Below are 23474 nucleotides of genomic sequence, written 5' to 3'. Positions count from 1 at the left end.
TATCCATTATGCCAGTAATGCTGTCAAAGAATGAAATTAGGTTGGTTTGACATGATTTGTTCTTGACAAACCCATGCTGACTATTCTTTGTAATCCTGTTATCCTCTATGTGCTTACAAATTGATTGTTTTAATCATTTGTTCCAGTATCTTTCCAGTTATTGAATTAAGGCTGACTGGTCTATAATTCCCCAGGTCCTCTTTGTTCTCCTTTTTAAATATTTGCCCTTCTCCAGTCCTCTGGGATCTCATTTGTCGTCCCTGAGTTCTCAAAGATAATTGCTAATGGTTCGGAGATTGCTTTGGGCATTTCCTTAAGTATCCTATGATGGATTTCATCAGGACCTGCTGACTTGAATACATCTAATTTATCTAAATATTCTTTAACCTGTTATTTCTCTATTTTGGCTTCCGTTCCTTCCCCCTTGTTGTTAAGATTATTTGTGTTGAGTATCTGGTCACAATTAACCTTTTTATTGAAGACTGAAGCAAAATAGCCACTAAACGCTTCAGCCTTCTTGATGTCATCATTTCTTAGTGCTCCTTTCCCAATAAGTAGAGAACCTATACTTCTACACTTTCCTTTGTCTTTCTTTCTTCTATTGTATTTGAATAACCTCTTATTGCCTTTTATGTTCGTTGCTAGATGTAACTCATTTTAAGCTTTAGCCTTTCTGATTTTGTCACTACATGCCTTGTGCTATTCTTTTGTACTCCTCTTCAACAATTCATTTGTGTTTCCACTTTTTTAGGATTCCTTTTTGATTTTCAGGTCATTAAAGAGCTCCTGATGGAGTCATACTGGCCCCTTACTATTGTTCTTATCTTTCCTTTGCATCTGAATAGTTTGCAGTTGTGCCTTTAATAGTGTCTCCTTGAGAAACTGCCTGGTCTCCTGAACTACTTTATCCCTTCATTTTCTTTCCCTAGGACCTTAACTACTAGTTCTCTGAGTTTATTAAAGTCTTATTTTTTGAAGTCCATTGTCCTTATTCTGTAGCTCTCATGCCTCCCTTTTTTATATCATTTCATGATTACTTTCATCCAAATTGCTTTCACCATCTGATTTGCTATCAATTGATCCCTGTTAGTCAGAATCAAGTCTAAAATGGCTGTCCCACTGGTTACTGCCTCCCCTTTCAGAAACAAAAAGTTGTCCCCAATAACTTATTGGAAATTTGGTGTTTTGCCATAATACTTTTCCAACAGATGCCTGGGTAGTTAAAGTCCCCCAGTACTAGCCGGTCTTGCGTTTTGGATATTTCTGTTATTTGTTTATGCCAGCAAAGATGAATGGTGATATCCACAGACATGCTCAAGCATTGTGATGTCTTCTGGCACTGGAATGGCTAAAAACTTTTATTGGGTTTTTTCCCCTTCTTTTGAAGGTAGACATTTTCTCTTGGATAGTCAATGAGCTCTATATCTTCTTCAGATTAAGAATCAGACCCAAATCATAGCTGAATTTCCGCAATACGCTGTTAATTTAAGAAAGAGAAATAAATAAAATAAAATCCTATGTGTAGCCTGCAAAAAGCCTGGCTGTGAACCTTAATTAACAATATCAGAGACAGGTAGGTAGCAATTAGTCTTTTAGAAAATCTCCTTTCTTCTCTTCCATGGTTGCACTTTGGAGCTCACAACATGCTTTTGTTTTCCTCAAACCCCCATATGACACCACCAAGGAAAAAAGTAGTTGGGACTTTCATAGTGAAGTTATCTGATATTTACAAATTCTTTTTCTCTTCTCCAGTGTCTAGTATCATTATGCTCCCATCCACATTTGTCCTGTCATACTTTTGAACTGTGCTAGATGCTTGGCTGTTTCCTGGTGGAGGAGAGCTTGCAGATGCCTTGCTGTGCTGCAGCCCCACTTGTGGATTTTCACATGTGGGGATCATACATAATGTTTTATACTCTGAAGGAAGCCATGTAAAACTTGGTTAAATTTAGCCACTCATCTAGACCTAGTAAAAACCAACCAATTATTTTTGATTGAATGGAAGCCTCATTGACAGTGTTAACTATGGGCTAGTACTCTATGTAACCTCCTCATTTTTATGACAAGAAAAACAGGACAAATAATTTAAGATCTATATTTCGTAGTTGCTTTAGTGCTGTGGACCAGCACAGCTACGTGCTACTCCTCACTCAGGGTTACCGGCATTGCTATAAGCTCATTCTTAAATGCTGTGCAAATAGGTCAAAAGCATTGCATGTTTGAACTAAAGATACAAGAGGAGTTAAAGGACATTTGACAAATATTAATTTTTACAATAGATCATACTCTTCTGAAATATAATAAAAGCATAACAGCTTTTGGAAGGGAAAAAGGTCTTAGGAGAGAGTCAGAAAAGTTTAAAAACTGAGCAGCTGGTCAAATTTAGCACAAATCATCTTCATCAATAGGCCTGTTTAATTTTGTGATGGATTTCAAGTCAATATGTTCAGTTTATCTTCTGCAATAAGTGTTGATCAACGGATTTTCAGGCTTGAAACAGATGATTAATATTGGCATGCTGGAGCTGGTGTTTACAGCACAGAAATAAATATTTCAAAAGAAAGTTCAAGATATTGCTATAAAAATTCCTGGACGTAAACTGAAATAGGTTTAGTTTATCACCACTCTGTAGTGGAACAATAAAATCCAAACTTTACAGTGATCAAATGTGCTATCAGAAATTATTCTTAATATTATGTGATTAGATCAGATATTTAAAAAAAAATATATTGCTACTATGCCATTTGAGCTTGTGCCTGCGGATCTTTGTCCATGTAAGAGCCCTTACACTTGTGAGTAGTCCCAGTAAAGCTAATAGGACTGTAGTAGGGTGGCTTGCCCCATGGCCTAGAGAACCTGGGTTAAGCAGCCCTGATTGCAGGATGACCCCCACCTGGACTGAATCAGGTGCTCCCAGGATAAAAAGAAGGCAGTTGCAGGGAAGTTCAGTAAATTGTAATTAGAGAAGTAGAGGGTTAGTTGAAGGAAAATAACAAGGAAGCAGAAGAAAGTTCTCGAGGCAGAGAGACCTGGGAAAGATCCTGCCCAGGAAGCAGTAGTGAGAGGCTGATAAACAGCCCTTCAGGGAGGAGGGGATAGTGCCTGGATGAATCTGGGGTGAGGACTGCATGAAGTTATATTCTGATTTGAAAGACTTTGTTTTGAACTGTGGGGAGAGAAAGCTAGAAGTCAAGTTAGGACCTGGAGAGCCAGTGGGTACTTGAGTTTATTTAGAGCTTCTCTGAGCACTGTTTGCATTACTCTGTGAACTCTTAAGAGGCCTCTGAAGAGGTTGGATGGCCAAAGAAGTAGAGTGACTCCTGTCTATGAGGGGGTTTCCAAGAGGTAATCAGTAGCTAGATATAAGGAAAAATTTGCAAGACTGGGAGCTTTCTACTCATTCTGCAGGGCGTTGTGTGTTGTGTTTTTTGCTAGCTGTGTAATACCAATGACTAGTGCAGGGGTCTGTTGTTCTCTCATTTATGGTCTCTGGTCACTACTACAACATTAAATAATATGTAATTCAGGTAGATAGGGCTAATGTTACTTAGTTTACACTGGAGAAACTGAGGTAGGGATAGAGTGTGGCTGCTTTTAGTATCAAGGGAAGTCAGTATTAAAACTTGCTATTACAAGTTGGAGGCTTCTGATTTAAGACAAGGAAATTGCCAGTATATGATACTTTCTTGACTAAATATGTAGGCAAACAAGGCTTTTGGCTGTTACACACCTGGGAAAAAAATTAGGGGAGAAGGTGACTGTGGTGGGTTTTTTTTTTTTTTTCCCCCCCCATTTTATTATAGTTTCCCACTAAAGTATCAAGTGCCATTGATGTATTGTCCAAAAATCACTTTTGTCCAAATAAATTGTACAACTACAAACTTTCAGGATACGAACACTAAATAACCAGCTTGTCAGCCATAGCATTGCTTTCACTCCTCCACATGGAGGCTTGGTATTGCCTCCATGTTTTAGCACCCTGTTTCCCCTCCCTTCCCCCCACACCTGGTGTATTCCTGACTTCAGTGCTGTCATATGATCCTATTAGTAAGAGGGCCAAGGAATCTGTAGAGAATTTATAGGCTAGCTGAAAAAAGCGAGACAAAATATGTATTACCTGAAGCAGTTCCAGTTTGCCCTTCTAATTTTCCGTCTGATTTTTCTCTTCACTATGAGCTGATTATATGAGCTGCTAAGTATTTCCTCTGTGGTGCTCATTACCCTCAATTCCCATTTACATCAATGTCCTCTGCTCTCCCCCTTTATTTTCCCTTCTTTTCTTGTCTTTTCTCTCTTTTAAATCGCAACTAGTTTCCCCTTTCCCTTGTCTATCCTCCTCCTACCCATCTTTTATTTTTTCCCATGTTAGTTATCTTCTCCCCTGGCTCCCCCTTAAGACAGTTTACCAGAATGTACAATCTGTTTTGAAAAATATTGTTTTTTATGCAATTTCTGTTCTGGATCCCCAAACATGTTATCACTATGAAATTATGGATTGTGCTTATACTGTTAAAACAGTGGAAGTGTGTGGAAAACTTAGCTAATTTAATTTGTATAAAAAGTAGATGGCTGAATATGACCTCTATATCGTTGATTTGTGAAACATGATTTATCCTATTTTTACGTCTTGAGTTATTCGATTTACTTTAATGGTGTTTATCTGAGAACTATGTCCAAACATGGTAGAAAAGAAGAATCATACATTTGGTACAAACTGGCAGTTATTTCTAAGACTGTGAAATTCTTAAACTTGGTGAAATCTTGTCTGGCAAGATCTCATCTGGTGAGCAGATGTGTAGTTCTGAAAACATCCTATGAATTTGCCAGGTTTGATAGTCCAGGGAGCAAGATTTGTTAAAGCCATAGGAGAATGTGTATGTCAAGGAATATTGGAAAGCAAGAGTGTTAATGAAAGGAACTTGATCAGTTGTAGCCCTTTGAGAACCCAGAGCAGTGAGGATTCAGTGACTAGTTTATTTCAAGGCTGGAGCATGTCAAAATAATAACCATCATGGGGAAATGGGCATATGTACCCTTTCACAAACAGCAAAGCAAATGGATTACAAACAATGCTTTAATTCATTATAATTTGCTTAACTATTACGTCCTTGTGGAAACATAAACTTATCAAACACTCTTATTCTAACTCTCAACAGTTTTGTTATAAAGTGAAGTATGAAAATGCACAGGAAAGGGCTATAATGTATGTACAAGACAGCTGCACACTAATTTATCTTAATGCTAGCTATAGTAGCACCTAGAGGTTCCCACTGAAATTGGAGTCCCATTGTGCTAACCACTGTAAAGACACAGAGTACAAGAAAAATCTGTCCTGAAGAGCTTATTGTTTAAATAGACAAGACAGGAAAAATATCAGAGAAAGGAAGTATCATTATCCCCACTTTATAGATTAGAAGGCGAGGTACAGTGTTGTTAAGACTCCAATGCAGCAAAAGTAGAAATCCTCTTTATTCAGCAAAAGCACATACTTTAAGCCCTATTTATTTCAAGGAGATTCAACACCTGATGACACACTTTACTGAATAGGGATGGATGTAAGCACTTTGAGTTGGGGTTTAAGTGAGTTGCCCAAGGTCTCACACAAATTTGAGGCGGGACCCGGAACAGAGCTCATATATTCTGAGTCCCAGGACAGTACTGTAAACACAACACCATCCTTCTTGAGCCTGGAAGGTATTGAGTACTCTGGTCCCAATCCAGCAAAGCACTTACGGGGGTGCTTACCTCTAAATGTGAGTAGTTCTATTTGCTTTGATAGCACTGTCCACATGCTTAAAATTAAGTATGTGCATAAGTGCTTTGCTGAGGTTGAGCTCAACATCTAACAGGACTAAATCCTCAGATCTCAAACCTGATTCAGTGATAATTAAACCAGCTCTAGATTTGTACCATTTACTTTAGCTGTTTCCTCTCTGAATCCTCCCTCTTCTCCATAACATGCACATGCCATTTTCTTCTTTTTTGAGCCTGAAACAATTTAGTATTTTTATACAAGATTTCAAAGAGAATAAAGGTCCCATGTGCTTCTCAATATCTTTGATGTACAAACAACTTGATTCAAGGTCATACTAAAAAGCAGAAAAAGACCACATAATTGATGGGAATTTCCATAGAGAAAGAACTTTGTTGTTGTTTAATACGCCAGTAATAGGGAAGGAATTGGAATACAAACAATCTGGGAGAACAGGAACTAAGCGCATGAACTGATTGTATTGCCCCACTTGTACTTAATCTTAGGCAAAAGGAAAAAAACCCCCAACCAATATACCAATGACTGATCTTAGTTGTTCTTTCTCTGAAACAAAGGGTATTCAAATAGAGGCTTGTAACAAACTACAAACCCTCATAAATGATGCATAGTCATGCTAGAAAATAGGTGCTGCTGACCTGATTCCTCTTATGTTTCACTATTACATTACCAACCTCCTATGTCACTGAGTGACAATACCTCTTTCTTTTGTGAACTTTCTTCATTGTGTGTATGTATTATTGAAGAAGGCATCTAAAGGTTGGATGGCAAATACTGTACGCAATGAATTTTTCAAAAGGCACTTGTTATTGGTATAAACTAGTTGGATTAAATGTCAATAACCACTGTGTGACTTTGCAACATCAAGAAACATATGTTCCCTCTGTGCTGCCAGGTTAGAAACTGGACCAAGGATGGGGCAGCTCTACAGAATAAGGAGGTGAAGAACTGGGTTAGAGTTAGGCTGTTGGCTAGTTTGGATGGAGCTTCTGAGCCTCCCTGTCTTATTCATGTTCTACCCCACATCTTCACAAACTAGTTGAAGGTCTCCTTGGATCAGGAAGATGAGAGAGAGAGAGAAGCAGTAGTTTCCCAGTCACAGAGGAATATTAGCTAGCTGAAGGGATTTTGTGCCAGCTTTTGACATGGTTTTCCTAAAATATCAGACAAAAGATAGAAGGATTTTAAATGAACAATTCCTTATTTGGAGGATGGTTTGGTGAAGAAGCCAAAAAAAGGTCTGTTACAGAGAAAACATGTAATTAGATGTGTAAACATCTATTAAACACTAATCATTTTTGACAAGCACTCATCTAGTAATCTGCAGCCAGTTGTATGTACACGCACATTTCTCCCCCTCATGTGGCCAAAAAAAATCAGCGTCCTAAATCTGACAAGAGTTGCCTTGCTCACATTACAGAGCTGCCTGTAGTCTGAGGTTGCACAGATTTTCAAAAGGGATGAATTGGGTCTTGCTTTTCTCTTCTAAAAGGGTACTTCAGTAAAGAAAGGTGAGTTTGGCTCTAGTTTCTTACTTCAGCTACAATAAAGAGGACCAAAGCAGCTCCCAGGTACTGTATTGGTTTGTAAGCCCTGTGGATAAGGCTTCAGCTTTGTATTTAAAATTAAATATTCAAATAGTATCTGAAACAGCAGATAGCGCAGTGTTTACATCAATTATTATATTCTCTTGCCCTTGACTCTGCCAGACAACTTAAAAAAAGATTAAGAGCAGTGAATATATTCAAACTATTTTGAACTACAAAATAAACTATGGAATAAATAATATTTTCCTGGCAGCATGACGGGGGCATAAACTGTTGCCTGAGAAAACAATCTCCTGTGCAGGAGGCCTTTCTAGCGGGCACAGAGCCGGCAAAAGGGTTGGCAGTGGGAGTAGGGAAGGGGAAGGAGGTGTGGCTAGACCATACTGCACTATAACTATTCTCTGCTCCTCAGTGCCTATTGGGGAACGTGGAGAACAGTGAAAGAGCAACCTTGAGTTTGCTTAGACTTGCACTGGGCATGCCCTTTGCTGGCATCAGACTACAGTGAGTATAATGGTGGTTTAAAGCCATTTGGGTGCCACATGCAGGGATGTGGTTACGGAGAATCATCAGGCCTTTTTTGTGTAAGTGAGGCCAATACTATTATCTTTGTTTGCTGCAAGGTAATGCTGCTACTTGTATTGCCAACCTCCATAAATCTGTGATGGGAATTAATAGTTCTAAAATAAATAAATGAACAAAACCCTGCAACGTAGGGTACATCTAAACGAAGGATTAAGCAATGGGGAGCAGGAGGGCAATGAGAAGTTTGTTTGAATCCAAGTTTGCTACTTCCCCTATCGTACCAAATGGAAAGCTGTGTGTTAAGCTGTCAAATACCTAGAGAGGAAGAGAAAAGATGGTTAATTTAACGAAGTGCCAATGCATTCATCTGCTTCCTGCCATGTTTGATTGACAATGCTGACTGTCTCCCACAGCTACTCCTTGGCATTAGCTTTATAGCTACTTTTTCATGTTCTCCCTTTTTCAGTGGCTAATGCAAAAATATTTCAACCTTCTGGGCTAAACAACTGCTAAGGAGTTGAGTGGGTACCATCGGTGCTGAAGCACTGTGGAGAGAGGCAATGTGCTCATAGAAGGCATAATACATCCTGGTGAGAGCATGCTGGGCAATGGCAGTTGCTACATCTGCCTCTCCTTCTTCCACAGTGCAGCCCTGCCAGTGCACAGGGAATCAGGGGTGCTGGAATAACTTGTATAATGGGAGTGCTGAGAGCCACTGAACCAAACTGCAAACCCTGTGTATGATGGAAACCACTTCAAACCTCGGGTGTTGCTGCACCCCAGTTCCAGCACCTATGCAAGGAATGGATGAGGGGAAGCATGATGAGGTCAACAGCGGACGGAAATCCCATTCTATAGCACAAGAAAAATATTACCTGCTATCAGTGACATTTTGTGTATTGTTTTGTTTTTCTTCAGTTAAGAGCAGTTATTTTTACTAGGACAGAAATGAAAGTGACGCTTACTAATCATTAAATATTAATTGGTTTTGATGTTCAAAGTGCCTTGTGTGATCAAAAGCAGCCATCAAGCTGTGTTTTGCTGATTATCGTGTTTAGGTTGGATAAAGTGGTGATTTTTTTTAAAGATAGTGATCTTTTTTAAAAAGTTTTCCGTTTTATTAAGTGAAGTCACAAAAATAATCCACAAAACAGACTAAAGAATAAAACATTTTAGTTATTCTGTATGTCTTCCATTTAAATTTGACATTTTACCAATGACATACTTGTCAAACTGTACTTATTGGAAAACAAACAAAAAACCCAAGAAAAATATATACAGTAACTTTGAAATAACTGATAGCAAGTTTGACCAGTCCCCTCCTCATGCAACATCTTCCCTGTAAAACACAAATTAGACTGGATGTCTTTGGAAGGTATGCTTCAGTCAATCAGAAGTTACTGAACTCAGTACAGGGGTAACTGCATGAAATGTAATGACCTGCCTCATAAAGGAGGTCAGACTAGATGTTCGAATAGTCCCTTCTGGCCTTAATCTGTTATGTGTCAACGTTCTCCAATATTGCATCTTCACTAGGACATGTTTAAACTCTGTTCTTAACAAATGAGTTAGCTGATTTGATACAAATTGGTCAGTGTTGTCACCATCCTGTCAGTTATTTGTTGGCAAATCCCATTTCAACCGGTATTTATTCATGACTAGTTGATAGGATGCTGACTGGGACTTGTCCTTGTCTAAACTGCCCTCTCTCTCACGGTCTGCATGTCAGCTAACTTGATGGTTAAAGATCATGTTTAGATGTGATTAGATTTCCTAATGAAAATTCTCTTTGAGATGATCTGGTCCCTGCCTTGCTTCTAGGGCAGCACAGCTACTTGCTGTTATATATGAAGCAGTTTCTACCCCAAAGAGCATACAATCTAGATAAGCAAGACAGAGAAAGGCATGAGAGAATCATTATAACCCTAAATTTTTTCAAATGGAGATCTGGGGAGATGCAGAGATTAAAGGATTTACCCAAGATCAATTAGAAATCTGTGATAGAACTGGGAAGTGAACTCAGATTTCTCAAGCTCTAGACCAGTGTACTGATGACAAGACCAATCTTTTCCCCTGTCATAAAGAACTATTATAGTGCAGATCTGCTGTGAAACTTGTCTAAAGCAGGAGATATTTCCTCAATTTCTTCCAGCTTTAGGTTTGTCATTTTATAGTGAGATACTTATCTTCCAACCATTCCTATGCAGATGCTTGTCGTGGTAGTGTTTGCATTCTCAAAACTGCTATCTTCATATAGAAATTTGCAGGGCTATGCATCCATAAAAGATAGCTGGATCAGGAGAGTTTCTTCTTTAAAATGTTTTGGACAGCATTTTACAGGAAGGAAAAAGTAGAAAATGAATTAGAAAGGATCAATAAATGTTAAGAAAATGATGAGGCAATGTCAAGTACCAGAATCACTGGATTTTCTGGCTATGAAGTCTGAAGAATGTCTTTCTGTCCTGAGCAATGCTTTGAGGCTGATAAGGAAGTAGAAAGAGGTGGAAAAGTTGAGCTTTCAGTGATGTCAAGTGAGCTTCAGGATAGAGGGGAAAAAATTTCAGAGAGAATATTGTAACTGGAAACTTGCATTTTGAAACCTGTGACATTCCATAGGATTCGTAGATTACAGCCTTCCTATGGCTAGGATAATGAGCCAGACTTTCAGCACATGTAAATTGGCACAGGAGCTGTATATAAATCACATAACAATTTCTGATGACTTTTAAGACACGCCCACTCCTTCTAACACTTTGTAATGCTGAAACAAACATGCAAAATTAAGGATTCAACCACCTCATAAGGCAGTATGTGATACATGGATAGCGTCATAGCTCTATGACTTCTTCTATTTCTACATGCAAGCTGGTGGGTAGCAAAATAATATAATTACAGAGGGTGTAGACTCCCCATAGATAGGATTGATTCTTGCCTGCCATTAGGAATCTGCCTTTTTTTGGCCTCCAAGGCCATTTCCACTTCAAGTGTGGTCTGTGATACTTTACTAATCATTTATGTCTATAATTCAAGAAAAACAGGTGTTAATCACACTTAAAATATACTTCTGATGCCACATCTTCTCAGAGATGGCTTGTGTTAGGAACTTCAGTTTTGATTGTATGTTTTGTTTTGTATTTTTGCAAGATCTCCTGCATGGGAACTTTTTTTTTTTTTTTTTTTTTTTTTTTTTTTTTTTTTTTTTTTGAGAAACATGTTTGCAAAGTTAACTTGTGAATTAGGAATGTCAGAATGATCTTTTGGGCTCCAATTGTCTTTTAAAGAGCCCCCAAGGACCAGCAGAGACAAACTTTTTTTATTCCCTATGTTCAAATGTTTCTGTTTAATGCTTATTTCTGAATTTCTAGCTTTCTAATGGTGGTTTTTTTTGATAACTACAAATTTCTCATAGGATTTCTTTTTCCTACTCTGTAAGTAGTGTCTCATGTATTCTTCAATTCCAATCTATTCTTTGGAGTAGTCTTACAGTGGTGGCTGGGTGAACTGATAGTTTACTTGGTCTTTTCCATCTCTAACTTCTGTTTGAATTACAACTGGCAAAGCAAGCATATGGAAGTAGGAATGGTCTGAGATTATGATCTTTGAAAACAAAAGACTTATTCATGTGTTCAGTGCCAAGTTTTCTCAGATCAAGGATCTATACTGTCAAGCATACACAATATACAGAATTTCAATTACTGCCACTCCTTTTGCCTCAAAAGCAAAGGGATGTGAGAATGCAGATAGGGCAATCATCTTAACTCAAGTCAATTGATTTATTTTTCAGACATACCCACTTTTACTGCAGATCTGTTTAGATGAAATGTTGCTCTGCCCTTTTTGGTAGTCCACACAAAGGAATAAAGAGTTTGTGTCTGTCTGCTAGATTCTGGAATTGGTTACATCCTGGAAAGTTGCTAGAGTGGCAAACCAATCCCCGCACCTCAGCACACCTTTTTACAAAAAATGACTTGTTTATATATCCACTTATTATACTTCATATGTTGTGGAGATTTGCCCACATTACAGCCATCATTGGCCTGCTGTGAATGTAGCTGCACCAGTATATTCCCACCAAAATAGGGATTCAGATACCAGAGTGATGGACGGCAGTATAAAACCCCAAGATGGAGCAGGTAGGCAAAGCTGCTATTAGTATCAGGGAAGCTTACCCTTGCTTGAAAGAAGGGTAGGTTGCACCTATATGTGTAGTGGCAGCTACATCAGTGATTGGTCAGTGATGGTTGCGATCCAGGGCAAATCCCCAATATAGACAAGGCTTAAATCTTTACGTGAACCCACTAAAAACATAAGAGTTTTGGACAGTCTGTGTGCAGCTGAGACAGTCACGTTGAGAGAAAAAAGGGGAAACATACAGTAATTTGAAAAATAACAATTAACCCTTGGTCTCCAGCTTATTTGATCTACAGCATCTTGAGAAATGCATTATTTAGGTTTTTTGGTCTGATTTACTTTTTTTCCCTAGGACTGTGCCAGTCCCAGAGCCACATGCAAAATGAGACAAATGAATTTAACATGTCATTAATAAGGAAGTGGTTTCCTTAGAAATGGTAAACATATGAAAGCTATAAATGCTGAGACTAAAAACTTGACTTGAATATACGGATGTGGGCACAGGACAAAGAAATGGGATGTTTGCCTACTAAATGAAAATCAAGCTGCTTCTAGGCAGTTGGCTGAAACGCAAATAAAATAATTCCTATAGATGTGTTTACGTTCAAGAACCATGCGAAGCTTCAGGTACCTGTGAACGTAAGGAATCTGGAAGAGTTTATTACAATTACTTAGTTTCATACATAATCATACTCATAGCTTGAGACATTTAGGGGATGCATTTTCAAGAGAAGTCTTCCTTTGGGTGGTGTAACTTGTGCCTGTAGTTCTATACCCACAGATCATCTGTGGGTGCAAAACCGAGAAGTTGAACTTTTTTCTTTTTTATTCCGTTCTATATAGGCTTTTATACCACACTCATTATAATATCTGAATGCATTCCAGTAGTTCGTTAGCCATCTTATGTGATGTTTGTTCTCTCATCCTCTCACCGGAGGGAGAAGCATGTGAAGTGTCTTATTGTGGACTCTCTCAATCTGATTGCGAGTACAAATGGAGTAGATGTACAGTTACTCAAATGTGTGTCCACAATTCATTTAGTGGGTGCAAAAATGGAAGTGCAAATTTATGCCTATAAATAAGGAATCCAGCCCTTAGCCTACCTGAAAATATAACCTGGGTGCCACACTTCAGGAAACAATCCTGCACGAATTGGTATTGGGACTAGATGACTTACTGTATTAGTTACTTTTCATTTTCAACTTCTGTAATTCTACTATCCTCAATACTCATGCATAATTTCCTTCAAGGGGAAAAAAAATACAATGGTTCTATTCTTATTACTTTGAGTTCCACTTATTGCCCTTTAACTCATGTGTTTCTACCCTTTTTCTGCTGTTCTTGTAGTGTTAAAGCCTGATTATTGTACATCCTGTACATCAAATTTTCAGGCTCATTATTCTTTAATAACAGGGATGCTTTAATTGGACCAAACACATTGCTCTAATTGGTGTAACTTGCAGGCCCCCTACACTTTTTTTTTACATGCAAGGTTACAGATGATAATACATGGTTTCCAATTTGACCACAGGCTTTGAGTTCTTTGGGCCAGTGGGAACTGGAGGAATTGTGGAAATAATGCATTCAACTTTCAGTGAGAGGGAGAAACTTGTATCAGCCTCAAGTGACCTCTCTTTAGTTAAAGGAACAGAACTGATGGTGCTCCTAAGTGATTGCTACAATATAGGGCCTTTCTGGGAGAGGATGGACAATGACCAATCAAATTGGCAACCCTGTAAATTTAAACAGAATTTGCAAAGTGACACGCATCTCACATGCAGTGCATTTAGTAACCCTGTCATACCTGCTCATACCCCAGCACAGCCTCATATTTGATGGGGTATCACATAGCCAACTGCAGTTTTCCTTCTAGCAATTACATTTCAGCCCACTGTGGCACTAAGTTCAGACAGCCAGGTAATCTCTTTGCGTCTCCTCTCTCCACGCCTCACCTTTTTGGGGGCTTCAAGGTGGAGACCTAATGGGGGCAGGCAATAAGGAGATTAAAAGGCGTGCTAATATATGGAGCCCCTGTCCTTATTAAACCACAGACAATGGCAGGGAGAACAGCAGCAAGCCATGAACAAAGCAGATGGCTGGCTTCCATCTTAGTCTGTTGTGGAACTCTCAACATAGTACACAGGCTAAACAGTGGCTAAACCCCAGAACTGCAAGTAGTTGTCATTTGCAACAGCGTTCTAGTTTCCCACATACCTCAGCAATCTTCTAGGCCTTCTGTTGCCTCACAATAACATCCTCCTAAGGCTGGCTGACTCTTCCTCATCCACAACACCTCTCAGATTTTTCTCCCCTGGCTCTCCTCCCCCACAACTCTCCCATGCTGCCTCTGGCTTCCCCTGCTCCAGTAGTCCCTCTTCCATGCTTTCATACAGCATCCCTTTCCCCGTCCTCTGCAGTACCGGTCACTGTAGTATCCACTTGCTTCTGAGGCATGCAGAGAATTGCTTCTTGCCTCCCCCCTGAGCTACTGCCCCTGATAAGGGGAGTCTGAGGAGAAATTCAGCTACCTTCTCTCCATCAAGAAACTCATCAGCTCTGTCAAAGTCAATAGAAACTTCTGAATGTCTGAAATGCTTCTCAGATGCTAGAGGGAAGATCAGTAAATGCTCTCTATAGAAAGTCCTGTGCTACACAATAGAAAGTGCTCCAGTTAATTACAAACCACCAGGCAAGTTTTACAGTTGAAGCAGTGGCTGTTCAGTATAAATTCCCTTCCAGACAGCTAAAATGCTAAATACTGAACAGATGCCAGGTATGGATCAAGTTGTAGATTGGCTAGTTCTAGGAGCGTTGGATTCTTCGTGAGGTAATTTATTTGTTAGGTTGGTCCTCAGCAGGGTAGAGAGAGCAGCAGATATTGAAAACTATCCAAATGAAATAGGAATATTGGTGTCTATGGATGCAATAGATAACATTTTGAAGACAATCCATAGAGACACTTGGAAGGAAAAACAGGGATGTAGATGTAGTAACCCTGAAATGTACTAGAAATGGGTATTTTGGGAAGGCAGGACAGAATGCAAATGTTAAAATGTTTGCTTAAAATAGGGATTTTTCCCTAGAAAAAAGGATACACATGCATCTATATATAGGTATAAATAATTAGGAGCTTATCTCTTTATTTCCAGGAGTTAATTTAGTGTTTAAAATGTGCTCAAGGCTAAAATTTGCAACATAACATCTGCATGTAAGCACTTATTATTAATAATAATAATAATAATAATAAAAAAAAGGCTGCTTGGAAAAACGAGGAAAGTTTTGTCATTTTAAGTTACTGGAATGGAAATGAGAAATACTGGCTTGGAGGCATTTTGCCCTTCTTTATGGCCAGTATGGTTTGGAATTTTCTGTTTGGTTTTTTTTTTTAATGACATTTAGCATGCTAACTGTGGCTGAATGATGCTCACATTGTTGCTAAAATGACTGCCTTGGGGTAAGGGTGGACTGGCTCAGTCACTGGCTAGGGTGCTATGGTACAAGTATAGAGTACAAGAGACTTGTCTCTGAGTAGAGATGGCCCTTACTTCAGACCTGAACCATGCTCCTTCCCTGTGTAGATACTTCCCTGTCAGCTTCCCACCCCCAAAGCAATCAAGTTAGGCACCCCCCTTTCCTCCAATGCTGGTAAACACTCATTGCTCCCCACTGTAAATGCTGGGTCAGTGCAGATGGGTGGTGCTAGCAAGTGGTGATGGATGCTGGAGTTCTGAGAAGATGGCCACAGGCTGGAGTTGGAGGAAAGTGGTTGTCTGTCTGTCCTAGGGACATACTAGATGGCAGCTGGCATCCTGAGGACCCTGGGTCAGCCTAGAGGTTGCTCTTTGAAGTACAATTAAGTTCCACTTTAGTGGGAGTTGAGATTCTGGCCCATTATCCATTTAGGCTCTTTTTCTTTTCCATTGACATGATTCTTTCTGTAGTTTATTGGCATCTAAACATAAGAAGACCCAGTCATTTAGTAAATTAGGGAGATAGTCTAAGGTGAGACAGGCAGTATTATATGCTTAAAGACATCTCACTACAGAGATAGAGCCTTGCCATTAGCCTCAATGTTATGAAAGCTAGAAAACAACTTAGTTAAAATCTTGTGAAAAGAAACCTTATAGAAACAAGCAGAGCTTAACTATATTCAGTAGGGTTGTGCTAAATATCAACAAGGGACTCTAGTCTCTAGCTGTCATGAGCATCAGCCCCTCTGCCTCCACTAATGTTAATATGAATGGTGGTTACATACTGGCCTGGAATGGAAAAATCATGCAATTATGCTTGCATAGAACCTTTTGCCTGAGAATGTTAGTGTTTTACAAACATCACTTAATTATGCCTTAAGTCTCTTTAAAGTAGGGTAGATAAGAAATAATATACCCATTTTGGCAATGAAAAACCAGAGGCACTGTAGTGATAAGTGATTTGCCCAGGGATACAGTGAATCATCAACAAAGCTGGGAATAGGATATCAAAACTGAATGCTCTAAAAAGACTGACCTCAGCATTTTTTCCCCTCTTGAGTCAGGAGAAGATGTGAATTAACCCCAATCTAATAGTCTTTTCAAAAAGCTGAATCTGTATTTTTGAAAATGTTGATGCACTGCAGTATTGGCTAGATTCTCAGCCCAAATTCTGTGGCACAAAGCAGTTAGAAAAGCAGAGTAGCTGGCCAACTGACGATTTGTCCAGCATGGGGGAATCCCTCAGTGGCATAGAGCTGATATATCCACCCACTTTCTCCTTGCTCCCAGCATAGGGGAGGTGGGGGGGAGGGGCCATGGCCAGAGATCAGCTGCAAAGAGTTCCTGAAGGAGAAAACCCTAGGAGAAGCCAAGCTTTGGGAGAAAGTTTGTTGTGGTAGTGTTGAGTTGTTAGAGAATGCTAGGAAATTTTACATGTAATTAAAAACTAATTTAAAAAAATCTGATTTTCTCATTACAAAGGGTGAGTTGAAGTGTTAATTTTTGGATGCTTGGCTCTACGTGTTTCACAGTAAGTTAAGACTGATACTGTAGTTTTCCTCTTTTTGTCTTTATTGACATTTAGTCATTTCTCTTTGTAAGAAAAGTCTTACAGGTGTCTGGGGGAAACTTCCCTAGTGCAAGCTCCTCATAGACCCTATGTTGCTCACTGATCCCAGCCCACAAGCTCCAGTACGTGGGGCAATTATGTGGTGTTTTGGACTGTGGAAGAGCCCATAAGCAGCCCTTGAGAGACTGCCATAAATTAGGGCCACAGCACAGAATTGGAAATGTGGCTTAAAATTCCTCGTCTCTGATCTTTTTGGTGTTAGACTTGAAGCCGTTTTTAGCCCAACCAAAACCCACAATAATTAACAGGCATGCATAACAAAACCTCAAGGACAATGGCTAATGTAAATGCCTGATAACTCGAGGACCAGATGCCCATTTAGTGATTCTGCCTTTCCATGAACAGCACATTCCTTGCACTCCCCCCCCCCCCCCCCGCACTTGTGGCGTACCCTCTTATCTGTAAAGATTCCACACATTTCCCCCCCCAAGGATAGTTAGAAATCCTGTTCTGTCTCTGTCTTTATCACCCCTGTTCTTACTGAGAAGAAAAAGGTCTGTATTTGTAAGTAAATAGATAAAAGAAATGTAAATTGTGAGAAAAAACCGTATATAAGTGATCTTTGTAACACCATGAAGTTGAAGCTGATTTGTCAGACTTCCCGATATCGCAAATAAACTGCTCAGTATTGTCTTTGCTGCCTGATTCTTGGAGAGAGAATCCTTCTTGCTTTACATTGGGCTGCATGTTCTGTGCTGAACCTTCATGAGGTGCAGTACAGATTCATTCCACACCCCACCTTTTGTGTTTTTACTTCCCTCACTATAACTAATTAGGATACTGTGAGCAGTCAGATTTGAAAAAGAACTACATAGAACACCTAAAATGCTCCCTCTCAACACTCGTTTATAGTAACTGTGATGTATAGTTAGTTTTTTAAACTCTGCATTTGCATATGCAAATCAGTTATTTACAATTAAATCTTAATCCCTCAATTGTCCCATATATCCCTGTTTGGACACCTGGGGCAATTTCAAAATTAGGTAAACAAAACGTTAATCATTTGGTGGGATTTTTTTTTGTGTGAATTAAATTAAAAATATGAAGCCAAATCCAGGCTGACTCTCCCTTTTTTTTTTGTCTGTTATGTTTGTTTTCCTGTACACCACTAAATGTGCATGTTATGAAAACGTTACCAGATTAAGAGTGGGTTTGTAATTTGGTTTAACTCCAATGCCTTTCAGGCAGATAGCTTTCTGAGTTTGTCAAATTAAAAAAAAAAAAACTATCCTCTGAAGTTTTCTACAGTTATTGTAGGCTATTTCCTCATGCACTAAAGCAGACTACTGTATCCCTTTCAGGAGTCTGATTTGTCTTGTGCACTCCAAAGCTTCACCTCGCTTAAACTACTGCTTACAAAATCCAACATAAAAAGACAGAAGTGTCACAGCACGATTACTGAAAAATTGCTTTTCTCATTTTTATAAAATTCTCATATCCAATAAATCAATTGGAATGTAAACATTGAACTTGCATTTCAGTGTATAGTATATAGAGCAGTATAAACAAGACACTGTCTGTATAAAATTTTAGTTTGTACTATTTCGCTACTGCTTTTTATGTAGGTAAATATCTAGATGAGTTGATGTACCCCTGGAAAACCTCTGCATCCGCCCCCAGCTATCTATCCTAAGGTCCAAAGACTCTTAGGAGCACAAGTGAGAGACACTGAGCCCATTATTCTTGTGAACTGTGTGACCAGGAGTTTTGGATTCATTCTGCCACTCAGAAGGAAAAAATGCTAGCACAATTCATGGTAGTCTTATTTACCACAAGCTAGTATTCAGCTAAATATATCCATATGTGGAGCTCCATGCATCTTGGTGACCGTTTACTCACACAAGTAGTCCCTGTAAAATGAGTAGCTTTACTTGCAGGAGTGTGTGCCCAACAGAGATGTTAGTGCTCTACCATCATGGCCCGGTCTATGTAAAAATAATAATGAAATAGAAAGAGAAAATAAACAGCCTAGACTTTGTGTGGTTTTTAATATACACCTCTGACTGGTGAATGAAGCCCACTACAATAATAGTTCTGTGGTCTGTTGCCCCTAGACACTGGACAAATTTTCATTTTCTGGCATAAACAGGTGCAACTCCCATTAAGTTAGTGGGAGTTATGCCTGCTTATGCAGTTGCTGAATTTGGCCTGCTGCCTACAGCAGAATTAAATGCATTGGCAGTTTAGCCTCAGGCAAAGTGTTCTTCCATATGGGTGCCTGAAACCCATTTTACAGCCCTCCAACCTGAAAAGCACACATTGGTTTTGGGCTTGTTAATGGCTTCCTCTTTACCGGTGTATTAAAATCCAGAAATAGTAAAATATTTGCTATCCTAACTTATTTCTGTCTGAATATTACATTATGAAAAACAGATTTCCTCCACCTCCTTCCAGTGGTAGCATGCTGACTTGGAATAAGTGTCTGCAAATGGGAGTAAAAACCCTGCTTATAAGCCTAGGTGAGCTGCTTTGGATTTTGGATCTAGGTGCAAAAGAAGAGGCAGAGCTACTCATCCGCTTACTCCCTTCTGCAGAGCAAATGTGTGAGGATAGGGCAGGGAAGACTCAGAGCCTTGGTTTCTAGCTGCCCTACTTGCTGGCCCCAGTAGCTGAATCAGTTCAGTAATGGTGGGAACTGCCGTTTACTTGCACTGCTCCCACCCTCCCCAGGGGAAAAGGGGAAGAACTGCAACTGAGAGAAGAGTCCGAGACGCAGCGCTTTCTGAAATTACTGCTGGAGTAGTGCAGATTGCATATCTAAAGTCCTGATCCAGCCCCCAAACAGTAATCTTCTGTGGCTGTTACTTAACACTAGCTTAATCTAGAACTTGTTTCGAATTTTTCTTCTTTCATCTGAGGTTTTGTTTTTTGTTTCTGGAACCAGCTTCATTTGTGAGCCCAACCAAGTTGACCTTTTCTGAGATTTCACAAAGGAAGTTTTGTCTATTTTGTTTCTGTATTTCACAAGGTAAAATTTCCAAGGGTACCTAAATGACTTAGCCTTAGGGCATGTCTATACTAACGGCGGCAAAGTTGCTGCCGCCAGAGCAGTCTTTCTGAATCGATTGAGCAGACAGTGTAGACCTGCTCAATCGATCAGGAAGTCGATTGAGTAAAACCACCCCCTCAAGTAGCACAGCGCAGTGTAGACACTGTGCAGAAGGGAAGCACAGCAGTCGATGTGAGTTATGCAAGCTACTCTGCGTGGTTTGCGTAACTCCCATTGACTGCCGCCAAATCTCCAGATAAGTGTAGACCAGGGCTAAGTCTCATTTTCAGCCTAACTCTCAATGTCAGTCAATAAAATTTAGGCTCCAAGTATCTGTCACTTTTGAAAATGGGACTTAAACTCCCAAGGCATGTAGATGTTTCTGAACATTTTATTTGATGCACTTATTTTAAAATATGCTTATAATAAAGCAATTATCTGAGACAGTTGTTAGAATCCTCTTTTATATTCTTATGACATCTTTTTATTTTTTGGGGTGGATAGACTTTATATTACAGATCAACAAGTCACAACATTTCAGTGTTTTACAGTGTTTCCAGTAATAATCTGAGACTGACAACTATTGTGGAGTGTATTTATTCTGCTATGGATTAAACAATTGATTATGAAAGATTAAAATCCCCACCTAGCTCCTTGCACACTTTTGTTTTGCCATATCAAGCAATATAAAATAAATACTGCACTTCCTTCCATCTAATTGAATAATTTACTGTAAATAGCTGTCATTTACTTTGAGCAGTGGGGATCATTAGCCAAATGGATGTGAGTAAGTCAGGCTTTAATGCGTTAGCGGGTCTAAAATGGAATCATCTAAATGGGACCATCAATACAGCATGCTGAATTAAGTCATAAGCACTTAAAGCTTCAAATCCTCTTTCTTGTAAATTACATACTCCCTCGCAGAAAGAGAATCAAGAACTCAGTTAAAATATGGCATCTTTGTTTCAAAGCTTTTTTTTAATGAATAAAAAAGTACAATTTATATGATATGGCTGGCAGGTATAAGTGTTTTGGATTTCCCTCATTGCTTCAGCCAGTGAGGCAGGAAGGTATTCTTGCTTGCAAAAAGCTACTTGTGCTGACTAATATTGGCTGGATTCCCTAAGAAGAGATGAGCAGGTAATAAAATATCTATCTTGATTTTTATGGGCATCTAACCAGCTAATTATCTGCAAAGTTTCAGGTTGCGTTTGTATGTGTGAAAGAACCTGTCTAATACAAGACAGGTCCCAGTCAATTTACTTAACTCCTACAATGCAAGGAGTTTTGCATGCAATTCAGCTTCTACTGAAGTCAGTGGTAAGACTTGCAGTTGCTTTAATGGGGGATGAGAATGGATTGCCCCCACCCCTCCAAACACAGGCTTCTTGTTTCCAGTGCAAATACCATGAGAGAGGCTATTCTTGTGGTATTTTCAGCTAGAACTGGAAGTAGAAATCTTAGCAATCCGCTAGGAACCCTAAAGGGGGGAGCTGCATGAGTCAAACAGAATTCTGAATGACTTGGCCAGAATTCCTTTGAGGGCTCTGGACCAAAAATAGCTAAAGAACTCAACTCCTATTTCAGTTTCAAGTTCTGAATAATAAGCCATTAAACAATATGTAAAAGTTTAGGAGCACAGTACCATAGGAATTACCATAATGGATCAGATCCACATAGTCCAGTATCCAGTCTCTGATCACTGCAAGTACTAGATGCTTCAGAGAAGGATGTAAGAACCCTGGAGTAGCAAGAAACACTTAAGGCCTCATCCTGATCTCTAATGGATAGATTGGCGTGAGCCCTGAAAGATGAAGTCATTATCCTTTCCAAATATTTTATCATTAATTGTGATAAAGCTGGTTGTTCATATAAATGTTCCATTTTGAATCTTGCTAAGTTTCTTGGCCTCAATAACATCCTGTGGCAATGAGTTCCACATCCAATTACATTGTGTGTAAAAACATTTCCTTTTATCATTTTTTTTAATTTCCCTTTTAATTTATTTAAATGTCCCCTTATTAATAGTTACAAGACAGGAAGAACAGAAATTCCTGATTTACTTTCTCTATATCATTCATTTTACATAGTTTTATCACATCCCCTTTTATTTCCTTTCTATAGTAAACAATCTCAGGTTTTTTAGTCTTTCTTCATATGCGAGTTTTCCCATGCTATTGATCATTTTCATCTCCTGTCTCTTAACCCCTTCTAATTTTACATTAAAATTTAGTCAAATTATTTTGAATAAATTGTAAACCAGATTAAACTGTGATGTCTATGGACTTCCTGTGATTAAAAAAATAGATGAAATTTTGAAATAAAGAGATTATCAACATCAGAGCTAAGAAAATAGTTCATATCCAGTACAACTGTTATTTGGGTAGTTAGAAAATAGAATTCTTCAGGAGAGACACCTGAGTACTATCACTTAGTGTAGAAGCACTGAGAGGTTAAGTAACTTGCTCAAAGCCACACAGCAAATTAGTGTCAAGACTAAGAATAGGGTTTGAGGACTTCTCATTCTGAGTCCCTACCTCTAACCATTGACCCAAGTTTCCTGAGTCTCACTACCTTTTTTTTCCCCTTGTCAATGTGACTTTTTCAGCTAAAATGCTCCAGATTCTGTTTTTGAACTGCTTTTATATTTACTGGATGAGTCATGAGTCAAAAGCTCTGCCTAGCAGTTGCACAATGAGTAATGCTTACTGTTGTCTTTGATTTTCTTTTTAGAGGACTTTTTTAATTAGCAAAAACTGATTCTTCTTTTATCTTAATGGACAATTAGATGGCTGAATCTCAGAACTGATTTAGATTTACCACTGCAGAACCTTGAATATTTCTGTCACTTTAAGGATATCTTTCTTGCTAGCCTTTACATGTTACAGGTCATAGCTGTCTATTTCAGTGGAAAAAAATCAATGAAATTTTATGATTTCATTGTACACAGATTACCCAGGATTTAGATTCATGCAATCCAATTATTAATACTAAAAAGGCAAACTAATAAATACTCTTAGTTATACCATTTTATGAAAAGAAAAGTTTGAAGTTTGCACTTTGTCCTATAAACCAAAACAATAGGCAATTCAGAATCAGAACTTCACTAAACTTTTTTGTTTGAAGACTTACACCTAAAACACAAGCTTTCAAGTTATGTGAACCAAAACTGGAGAAAAATAACCAGGCTTTCTTTCCCTGCCACAAGCTGATGTCAATAAATTTTCAACAACTCTTTTGCAAAACTGTTGAGACAAGTTTCCTAGTCCCAACTCATGGACAAAAACTTGAAATGGGGGGAAAAAATGGAAAGATTAAACTTGGAAAAGGGGATCCTGATTTGAAAACACTCTAATCTATATAAAAATAAGCATAAAAACTGCATGTGTTCCCTTAGATCCCTTTATATTAA

At 38.8% G+C, this 23474-nt stretch overlaps 2 protein-coding genes across 4 annotated transcripts in view; one reads left to right on the top strand and one right to left on the bottom strand.

Moving 5' to 3' along the window:
• The window catches only part of PSMA1 (proteasome 20S subunit alpha 1), a 505652-nt gene that overhangs the window by 414133 nt on the left and 68045 nt on the right, over positions 1-23474 (bottom strand). The window lies entirely within an intron of this gene.
• INSC (INSC spindle orientation adaptor protein) overlaps positions 2968-23474 on the top strand; it is a 179799-nt gene continuing 159292 nt past the window's right edge. For all 3 annotated transcript variants that reach the window (XM_067540723.1, XM_067540722.1, XM_067540724.1), the window contains exon 1: positions 2968-3117. In XM_067540723.1, coding sequence (XP_067396824.1) covers positions 3107-3117 — 11 coding nt within the window. In that variant the 5' untranslated portion in view covers positions 2968-3106. The remainder of the gene's footprint in view (positions 3118-23474) is intronic.

Source organism: Emydura macquarii, unplaced genomic scaffold, assembly GCF_026122565.2.
Source record: "Emydura macquarii macquarii isolate MOO-44397 ecotype Brisbane River unplaced genomic scaffold, CSIRO-AGI_Emac_v2 contig_587, whole genome shotgun sequence".
Taxonomy (NCBI): domain Eukaryota; kingdom Metazoa; phylum Chordata; order Testudines; family Chelidae; genus Emydura; species Emydura macquarii.
The sequence above is the reverse complement of the archived record's forward strand: the minus strand, read 5'-3'. Positions and strand labels throughout refer to the sequence as shown.